Raw genomic sequence first — 10,525 nt, forward strand, 5'->3', positions numbered from 1 at the left:
AAGGTTGTGGCAAGCTGTGATTGTCCCACTGCACTGCAGCCTGTGTGACAGAGTGAGACCTTGGTTCAAAAAAAGAAAAACGAAAAAAACCATTGTAAACTGGATTAAACATTAAGGGACTTTATAGGCCCAGATATGTAAAACAAATTGGCATAGGACATCTTGGCCACAGACCGGTGCCAGGGTTTCTTAGGGCTCCAGCTTTGTTTCTCTGATTCCCTGCTGTGCCTTTTTGTTTGTGTGGCTATGTTTATCATAGTGGCAAGCTGGACTGTAGTACTTGTGGGAGTCCAGCAGGTATAGGATGCGAAGAACGGAAACGACCACTGTACTCCGGTCTGGGTGACAGAGTGAGACTCCAACTCAAAAAAAAAAAAAAAAAATTAAAAAAGAAACTGTAAAACTGTTTTCCAAAGGAGTAGCACAGGCCCATGCTCCCATCAGCAGTGTATGAGAGTGTCAGTTGTTTTACACGCTCACAAACATTTAATGTTCTTGGTCTTTTTTCTTTTTTTGAGTTGGAGTCTCATTCCTTTGCCTAGGCCGGAGTGCAGTGGCACACACGCTCACGGCCACCCCAGGGTCGAGCTTCTGGGCTCCAGCGATCCTTCTGCCTCAGCCTTCCGAGTAGCTGGAACTATAGACGTGTGCTACCACGCTCGGCTATTTTTAAATTTATTTTTTTATTGTAGAGACGAGGTCTTGCCAAGTTGCCCGGGTGGGTCTTGAACCCGCAGGCTCAGGCCATCCACTCGCCTCGGCTTCCCAAAGTGCTGGGATGACAAGCTGAGCCACCGAGCCTGATCTCTTGGTCTTTTTTTTGTTTGTTTAATTTTAGATTCAGGGGACACACATGCATGTTCGCTACATGGACGCATTGGGCAGTGGTGGGGGTTGGGTCCTAGGTGGTCCAGTCCCCAGATAGTGACCGTTGTGCCCTGTAGGTAGTTTCTGAACTCTCGCCCCCTTCCCCCTTATTGGCGTCCACAGTGTCTGTTATCTCCATCTTCGGACCACTTGCCCCCACATAAGAGTGAGAACAGGCAGGGTTTGGTTTTCCGTCTCTGAGTCAGTTCAATTACGATGATGACCTCCAGCTCCATCCACGTTGCTGCAGAGGACGTAATTAAATTGTTTCGTGGCTGCTCAATCTTTGGACATACACTGAGTATGTAGTGGCATCTCACTGTAGTCCAAAAAAAAAAAACTTTTAAGGCTGGGCACAGTGGCTCAAGACTGTCATCCCAGCACATTGGGAGACTGAGGCAAGAGGATTGTCTGAGCCCAGGGATTCGAGACCAGCCCGGGCAATTTGGTGAGACCTCGATTCTACAGTGAATCAAAAAATTAGCTGGATATGGTGGTACGTGCTTGTGGTTCCGGCTACTTGCAAGACTGAGGCAGAAGGATCACCGGAGCCCAGCAGGTTGAGGCTGTGGTGGCTGTGAGCATGCCACTGCACTCTAACCTGGGCAACAGAGTGAGACTCCAACTCAAAAACATAAAAATAATAAAAATAAAAATAACTTTTGAATCAAGATATAATTTACATACCATTTAATTCACCTATTTAAATCAAACAACTTAATGACTTTCAGTATATTCACAAAGTTGTGCGTTCTTCACATCAATTTTAGAATGTTTTCATTATTCCAAAAAGAAGCCCTGCATCCCTTATCCACCCCCAACATCCTCTGTCCTCCCTCTCGGCCCTGGACACCCACTAATCTACTTTCTGTCTCTATAAATTTGCCTATTAAGGGCCGGGTATGGTGGTTCAGGCTTATAATTACATTCATCGCTTTGGGAGACTGAGGCAGGAGGATTGCTTGAGCCCAGGAGTTTGATACCAGCCTGGGCAAAATAGTGAGACGTTGTTTCTACAAAAAAAAATTTTTTTAATTAGCTGGGGGCCAGGCTCAGTGGCTCAGCCTGTAATCCCAGCATTTTGGGAGGCCAAGGCGAGTGGATTGCCTAAGTCTGTGGGTTTGAGACCAGCCCGGGGCAACTTGATGAGACCTCGTCTCTGCAATAAAAAAAGAATAAATAACCAGGCGTGGTAGTGCGTGCCTATAGTTCCAGCTACTTGGAAGGCTGAGGCTGAAGGATCGCCAGAGCCCAGCAGGTCAACGCTGGGGTGGCTATGAACATGCCACTGCACTCCAGCCTGGGTGATGGAGTGAGACTCCAACTTAAAAACAAAACAAATTTTTTTAAAAATTAGCTGACTGTGATGGCCTATGCTTATAGTCCCAGCTACTCGGGAGGCTGAGACAGGAGGATTGCCTGAGCCCAGGAGGTTGAGGCTGTGGTGAGCCGTGATCACGCCACGGTTCCTTTTCTCATGCTGGACAACAGAGTGGGATCTTGACTCTAAAATAAAATAAAATAATAAAATGAAATAGACCAGGTGCAGAGGCTCATGCCTATAAACCCAGCACTTTGGAAGGCTGAGGTGAGAGGATTGTCTGACCCTGCAGGTTTGAGACCAGCCCGGGCAACTTGGTGAGACCTCATCTCTAAAATAAGTCAAAAAATTAGCCGGGCATGGTGTCCGGAGCCCAGCAGGTCGAGGCTGCGGTGACCAGGAGCGTGCCACTACCCTCCAGTCTGGGTGACAGAATGAGACTACAACTCAAAAAAATAAAAAATAAAAATGAATAATAAATAAAATAAAACAAACTTGCCTCTTCTGGACATTTCATAAAAATGGAATCAAACATGTGGTCCCTTGTGGCTGGCTTCTTTCACTTAGCGTTGTATTTTCAAGGTTCATTTTTTTTGGACTAGTTAGTAGCACTTCACCCTTTTTATTTTTGAGTCAGATTCTCCGTCTCTCGCCCAGGTTGGAGTGCAAGGGCACGCTCATGGCCACCGCTGCCTTGACCTGCTGGGCTCAGGCCAATCCTTCCGCCTCAGCCTTCCAATCTGCTGGAACCACAGGAGCACGCTCCCATGCCCAGCTAATTTTTGGTTTATCATAGAGATGAGCTCTGGCCAAGTTGCCCAGGCTGGTCTGGAACCCACGGGTGTTGGAAGCCAGCCTTGGAGGCCCACCTGACTGACAGGGTCCTGGTGGGTCAAAGACCCCAGGCTGGAGGGCGAGCCCGGGAAGCTGAGGCCCTTCTGTCTTCCACCTTTGCTGTTTGGTACGACCCAAGAATTCTGTGCAGTTGTGGAAGAAGAAAATGTCACATTTATGTGAAGTACTCGGCTAACCTGAGAATGTCATGGTTTATTTTTCCATTTCCCACTATGCCGTTTGGTATTTTCTAACAAAAGCAATGGTTAAACTCTGAAGCACATAAAAAATGCTTTCTTTCACTTGGTTATAAGTTACTAGATGTTGCTTGGGTAAAAATGATACAAGTATATTCACTCCTTATTTGATTTAGAATTATGTAGTTTAGTGCTTAGACATAAGGTTTTTTAGAAGCACAAGTTTATAGTAAGTTCATTATGAATTCATTATAAGTTCTAACACTTATCTAGGAGTTATGTAGGTGATTTATAACACTGTTTTCACAGATTTAGGATGAAGATTAATTGTTAAGGTTTTTACTTAATTCAATAGTTAAAATACTAAGTTAATGTTTAGAGTGGGTTTTCACTGAATTCATAATATACTAATTGGATACTTTTATGATATATTAACTAAATACAGAAAGCAGCCTTGGGGGCCTGGGAAACATCACTAAAGGCTTCTTTTGAGTTTTCTTTAGAAATAAACACTGCAGGATAAGAGAAAAGCAACGAAGACACCTGGACAAGAGAGGTGATTACGAAGTTTTGAAGGTCATAGAAGCCCCAGAGAGAAAAACTCCTGACACACGGAGAAATGTGCACTTGGAAACTTTCTTGAGACATTTCAAGGACTGTAATTCGGAACTTTGAACTAAAACTATCATTTTTGGCTTTATGATAAAGACTCATTAACTAAAAGTAGATAGTGTTCTTGGCTTGTTTGTTGCTTCTAGACCGCTAGATGGTGGTAACTTTTAAAGCATATGTACGTGAAGGAATTTTCTTTGTCTTGCCCCTTTACGAATGGTAAAAAAGCTCTGAGTTAACTAACATTCAATTGTCATCTGTTCTGCAGGCATCTGGCCTGCAAGCAGGTGTCCAAAATGCATTCTTTCGCCTAGTCCATCACTCCTTCAGGAAACCCCAGACCCAGCAGGGGCGGGACCCCTGCACACGGGCTGAGACAATCCTCTCACCTCAGCCTCCCAAAGTGCTGGGATGATAGGCATGAGCCACCACGCCCATCTCACCCTTTTTTAATGGCCAAACAATATTCCATTGTGGGGATATACCACACCTTATTTACCACCAGTCAGTCAATGGGCACGTGGGCTGTTTCCACTTTTTGGCTATTATCCATTTGACTATTACGAATAACACTCCTAGGGATATGCAATTTGTGTGTGGACGTCTTCATTTCCCTTAGGTATACGTTTAGGGGTGGAACTGCTGGGTCATGAGTCATATTTTGACAGGCAGAGCTGAGGCAAAGAAAAACTTGAGAAGATGGAGCCTGTTTAGAAATAAGCAAGCCGGGCTCAGTGGCTCAGCCTATAATCCCACGCTTTGGGAGGCCGAGATGAGAGGATTGCCTGAGCCTGCAGGTTCGAGACCCACCTGGGCAACTTGGCGAGACCTCATCTCTACAATAAATCAGAAATCAGCCGGGCGTGGTAGCGTGCGCCTGTAGTTCCAGCTACTTGGAAGGCTGAGGAGGAAGGATTGCCGGAGCTCAGCAGTCGAGGCTGCGGTGGCCAGGAACAGCCACTGCACTCCAGTCTGGGCAACAGAGTGAGACTCCAACTCAACAACAAAAAAAGAAAAGAAAGAAAGAAAGAAAGAAGCAAGCGTGCGGGGTTTTAAAAGGGTTCTATTTTATTTAGAATTGGGAAGTGGGAATTAAGGCTGGGAAGGATATCCACAGTGAAGTCATGGGGCAGTCTGGATGGAAACAAAATAACAGTTGTGACTTAATATTTGCAACAGTCTTGCAAAACAATTACTATTATCCCTATTTTACAGATGAGAACGTTGAAGTTCACATGTTGAAGAAAGTAAATTGTTCAAGGTTAGCCGTTATCTTGGTAAATTTCAGAATCAAGATCTCAGCCTACTGCTTCTTTTTCTCTTCCGTAATACTGTCTTACATTGTTGAGATCACAGAGACATACAAGCGTGCGTCCTACTTGTGAACGTCATTATAGCATGAACATTTCCCTGTCCTTAGAAAGGCTTCTTAAAGCGGCCGGGCGTGATAGCTCAAGTGTGTAATCCCAGCACTCTGGGAGGGCCGAGGTGAGAGGATTGCCTGAGCTCAGGGGTTCGAGACCAGCCTGGGCAACTTGGTGAGACCTTGTCTCTACAACAAATCACAAAACAAAACTAGCTGGGCGTGGAAGCATCCACCTGTGGAGTTCCAGCTACTTGGAAGCCTGAGGCGGAAGGATTGCCGGCGCCCAGCAGGTCGAGGCTATGGCAGCTATGAGCGTGCCCCTGCACTCCAACCTGGGTGACAAGTATGAGACTCCAACTCAAAAAAAAAAAAGCGTTCTTAAGCAATATTTTTATCGGTTGGTGCTGGCTGCAAGATACAGTATATATATATATGAATATATGTTGCAAAATACTTATGGAATATATATGACAAGATGTATCATAGCTTAAAGTTTTGTGATACTATGTTTTATAGCATTATTTTTAAAAATGTAAATATTTAAAATTGTGGTGAATATATATTTGTGAAAAGTTATTCTCGTATCAGCTGTTTAAAGAATGCTTATTTGGCCGGGTGCAGAGGCTCATGCTTGTCATACCAGCATCTTGGGAGGCTGAGGCAACAGGATTGCTTAAGCTCAAGAGTTCAGCTGGGTGTGATGGCTCACACCTGCAATCCCAGCACTTTGGAAGGCCAAGGTGAGAGGATTGCCTGAGTCCAGGGTTTTGAGACCAGACCAGGCAACATGGTGAGACCTCATCTCTACAATAAATCAAAAAATTAGCTGGGTGTGGTGGTGCATGCCTGTGGTTCCAGCTACTTGGAAGGCTGAGGCAGAAGGATCATCTGACCCCGGAAGGACTGCCAGAGCCCAGCAGGTCGAGGCTGTGGCGGCTATGAGCATGCCCCTGCCCTCTGACTCAAAAAAAAAGTTCAGGTGTTCAAGGCTAACCCTGGGCAACATAGTGAGTAGTCAGACCCTGTCTCTGAAAAAACAAAACAACAACTCAAAAAATAAGCTGGGCATGGTGACATGCACCTGTAGTCCCAGCTACTTGGGAGGCTGAGTTGGGAAGATTGCCTGAGTCCAGGAAGTCAAGGCTGTTGTGGCCGTGAGCATGCCACTGCGCTCCAGCCTGGGTGTCAGAGTGAGACTTGGACTCAAACAAGACAAAACAAAACACTTATTTTGGCCAGTTGCCACCTGTCATCCCAGCACTTTGGGAGGCCAAGGATTGCCTGAGGTCAGGAGTTCAACATCAGCCTGGACAACACAGTGAGAAACCTCCCATCTCTGTTTCAAAACAAAAACAAAAACAAAAGTGAAATTCTCTTCTGGCTCCATGGTGTCACCTGGCCATCTGCTATGTAGGATAAGGGGACCTCAGGATTTCCAGGGTCATGTACCAAGACATCCAGAGAAATGCAGAAAAACCAAAGACCTTTTCCCAAGTATCCTGGGTATGAGCAGTTCTCTTCCTGAGTACCAGATCCAGGAACACTCGAAAAGGACTGAATTAATAGGGACTTCCTGCAATTGACCCCATATTAACTCATATTTTATTTATTTATGTATGTATTGAATAGGAGTCTCACTCTGTTGCCCAGGCTGGAATGCAGTGGCACACTCATGGCTCACCGCAGCCTTGGCCTCCTGGGCCCACGCAATTCTTCCGCCTCAGCCTCCCGAGTGGCTGGGACTACAAACGTGTGCCACCTCACCCATCAGAGTCTCACTATCACCCAGGCTGGAGTGCAGAGGCACGCTCACGGCCACCGCAGCCTCGACCTGCTGGGCTCATGTGACCCTCCAAGTAGCTAGAGGCTACTTGGCGTGTGCCACCATGCCCGGCTAATTTTTTGATTTAGTGTAGAGATGAGGTCTCCCCAAGTTGCCCAGACTGGTCTCGAACCTGTGGGCTCAGGCAATCCTCTCACCTCAGCTTCCCAAAGTGCAGAGATTACAGGCATGAGCCACCACGTCCAGCCTCCGGCTTTTTTTTTTTTTTTTTTAATGCTTTGTAAAGACGAGAGGTCTTGTTATGTGGGTGAGGCTGGTCTTGAATTCCTGGGCTCAGGCAATCCTCCCACCTCAGCCTCCCAAAATGTTGGGATGATAGGCATGAACCACCGTACCTGGCCAACACCTTATTAACTCAAGATGGCTAAGAGGTGCCTGTACTCCCGTGCTCTCTTGAGTTAAATAATCGAAATGAAATATAAAAACTGCCAGGGGACTTTGTGACCCTTTCCATGGAGGAAAATTCAACGCTCCAGCCTTCATCTCCCAAACAGCCTCTGTACTTTTCTCTCACGCTGTAATGTCTGTCCGTGAGGTCAGGCAGCCTTGTTTTGTGAGCAGCAGTGAGGCACTGAGAGCTTTAAAGCAGCAGGTGGCACCATGTGACATGTGCAGGGGAACCAGTTCACCGTTCTCTTGCAGTTATCAACAGTGGGGTGGGGCCTGGCATGTGGCTCACGCCTGAAAACTCCGCACTTTGGGAGGTTGAGCCGGGAGGATCGCTTGAGCCCAGGAGTTTGAGATAAGCTGGGCAATATAGCAAAACCTCGTCTCTACAAAAAAAAAAAAAAAAAAGAAATCCAAAAATTAGCTGGGCATGGTGGCACATGCCTGTCGTCCCAGCTACTTGGGAGGCTGAGGTGGGAGGATCTCTTGATTCCAGGAAGTCGAGGTTGCGGTGAGCCATGATTGTGCCACTGTACTCCAGCCTGGGTGAAAGAGTGAGACCCCAACTCAAAAAAAAAAAAAAAAATCACAGTTAGAGGAGCTTTGACCATTTCTCCCTGAAACTCTCTCTCTGGAATCCAGACCTTCCCTGAACTCCCAAATCTCTCCCCACAGTCTACATTCTGTCTTTAGAGAAACACAATCTTCCCATTCTCCATTTTTTCATGACGGGCCTCCCAGAGAAAGCTCTGGCAGAAAATGACATGGCATCAGCGCACAGTCATAATGCCAGCACCAAGTAAAAACAGCAGCAGGCACACCTCCAGAGTCTAAGTTGAAGGGCAGTGTCCAGGAAATCCTGATTCTTCAGATGTTTCCCTGCGGAAGTCCAGGGCATGGAAGGAACAAGGATCAAATATAGTAAGTGGGCAGGCACGGTGGCTCACGCCTATAATTCCAGCACTTTGGGAGGCTGAGGTGAGAGGACTGCCTGAGCCCACGGGTGAGACCAGCCTGGGCAGCACAGGGAGACCTCATCTCTACAATAAATTTTTTAAAAAATTAACCGGGCGTGGTGGCTCATGCCTGCAATTCCAGCTACTTGGAAGGCTGAGGTGGAAGGATTGCCTGAGCCCAGCAGCTCGAGGCTGCGGTGGCCATGAGTGTGTCCCTGCTTTCCAGCCTGGGCAACAGAGTGAGACTCCAACTCAAATATATATATATATATTTGATAACATTTTTTTTTGAGTTGGAGTCTCACTCCGTCGCCCAGACTGGAATGCAGTGGCCGCTCCCGGCCACCGCAGCCTCGACCTGCTGGGCTCCGGCGATCCCTCCACCTCAGCCTTCCAAGTAGCCGGAATTACAGGCACGTGCTACCACGCCTGGCTGATATTTTGATTTATTGTAGAGATGAGGTCTTGCCAAGTTGCCCAGGCAGGTCTCGAGATAAAATTTTTTAAAATAGGGAATTCTTATTTAATAAACTCTACTTAACTAACCTAGGTGTTTTCAGAGATCAGAGCTATCACAAAGGAAGAGAATTAATCAATTTAATTTTTAATATACATATTGAGCGGGAGAGAAAGGAAGCCAGTCTCAATGGGCAAGCCACCTTCAGCCACACTTAATGGTATGTCCCCAAAGGAATGTGGAATCTTCTTCCTTAAAAAGTGCAATAGACTGAAGGCTTATGCTCTCCTAAGATTCATATGTTGAAACCTAATCTCTCTCTCTCTCTTTTAAAATTATTTTTAGACACGGGGTCTTGCTCTGTTGCCCAAGCTGGTCTTCAACTCCTGGCCTCAAGCAATCCCCTTGCCTCTGTCTCCCAAAGTGCTGGGATTATACGCACCAAGCCGGGCCCAGCCCTGATGTGATGATACTTGGAAGAGGGTTCCTTAGGAGGAGACTGGATCATGAGGGCAGAGCTAATCTCACGAGTGAGATGAATGTCCTAACAAGAGACCCCCGCCCCCTGCCCCCATGTGACGTTTACTGAGCAGACGGCCGCCCAAGAACCAGGCTGCGGGCCCTCGCCAAGTCGGCCAGCGCTTTGGTCTAGGACTTCCCGGCCTCCAGAACGGCGAGGAACACACTTCGGCTGTAAAAGCCACCCCGAATACGGCAGTTTGTTACAGCAGCCCAGAGGGACCGGGGTAGAGTCAGCTCTGCAGCGGGTGATGAAATGAAGCAACTTCGACGCCGCAGAGAGCCCCTGAAGCAAAGCAGCAGCGGTGTGGGGTCCCTCCTGGGCCCTGCCTGCAAAAGCTGGCCGCAGCCGAAGACATCTAGTCCGGCCAGAACTTTCACACGGGAGAAGGGAGCCAGGTGGGGAGAGAGGCACCTGGTCACTGCCCCGGGGGATTGGGCTGACCCACCACCAGGGCCCAGCAAGTCCGGCAGTCCCAGAGACCCGTGTCTCCTGGGCAGCCAGCAGCGGGCCCAGAACTCCTGCCTCTTCCCAGAAAGGGTCCTGGGGCAGCGTGTGTGGGCTCAAAGGAGACTGGCTGGATATGTGACCTGCCCAGCTCTGGGCTGCTGGGGGAGGATTGTCTGAGGCCAGGAGTGTGAGGCCAGCCTGGCATCATAGGGAGATCCTGTCTCTACAAAAAAAATATAAATAAATAAATAAATAATAGGCTGGGTGTGGTGGCTCGCGCCTGTAATCCCAGCTCTTTGGGAGGCCGAGGAGGGAGAATCACTTGAGGCTAGGAGTTAGAGACCAGCCTGGGCCACAAAGGGAGATCCTGTCTCTACCAAAAAAAAAAAAGGCAAATAAATTAACAAATAATAGGCTGGGCGCAGATGCCCACGCCAGTAAGCCCAGCACTTTGAAAGCTGAGGCGGGAGGATCGCTGGAGCCCAGGAGTTCGAGCCCACCGTGGGCAACAAAGCGAGACCCTGTCTCTACGAAAAAACTGAACATACGTAAATGCCACGTTCTCGGGAGGTGGCTTGCGCCACGCGCCGGGGCTTCCTGCCTGTTTCCAGGAAGAAGGCTCGCAGTGCCCCTCGGACCCCGAAGACCCCCGGAGCGCCCGGAGCCGGACGCCCCCCCGGGCCGGCCCGGCCGCAGGCTCAGCGCCGCGCGCGGG

General features: G+C 48.0%; 1 protein-coding gene across 1 annotated transcript in view; it reads left to right on the plus strand.

The window, feature by feature from the left end:
* Positions 1-5,060: 5,060 nt before the first annotated feature.
* The window catches only part of SCD (stearoyl-CoA desaturase), a gene marked incomplete at its 5' end in the record, with an annotated part of 19,287 nt that continues 13,822 nt past the window's right edge, over positions 5,061-10,525 (plus strand). The window contains one exon of the mRNA XM_021713830.1: positions 5,061-5,078. Coding sequence (XP_021569505.1) covers positions 5,061-5,078 — 18 coding nt within the window. The remainder of the gene's footprint in view (positions 5,079-10,525) is intronic.

This window comes from Carlito syrichta, unplaced genomic scaffold (assembly GCF_000164805.1).
Source record: "Carlito syrichta isolate Samal-C Ts95f unplaced genomic scaffold, Tarsius_syrichta-2.0.1 Scaffold304751, whole genome shotgun sequence".
Classification (NCBI taxonomy): Eukaryota; Metazoa; Chordata; class Mammalia; order Primates; family Tarsiidae; genus Carlito; species Carlito syrichta.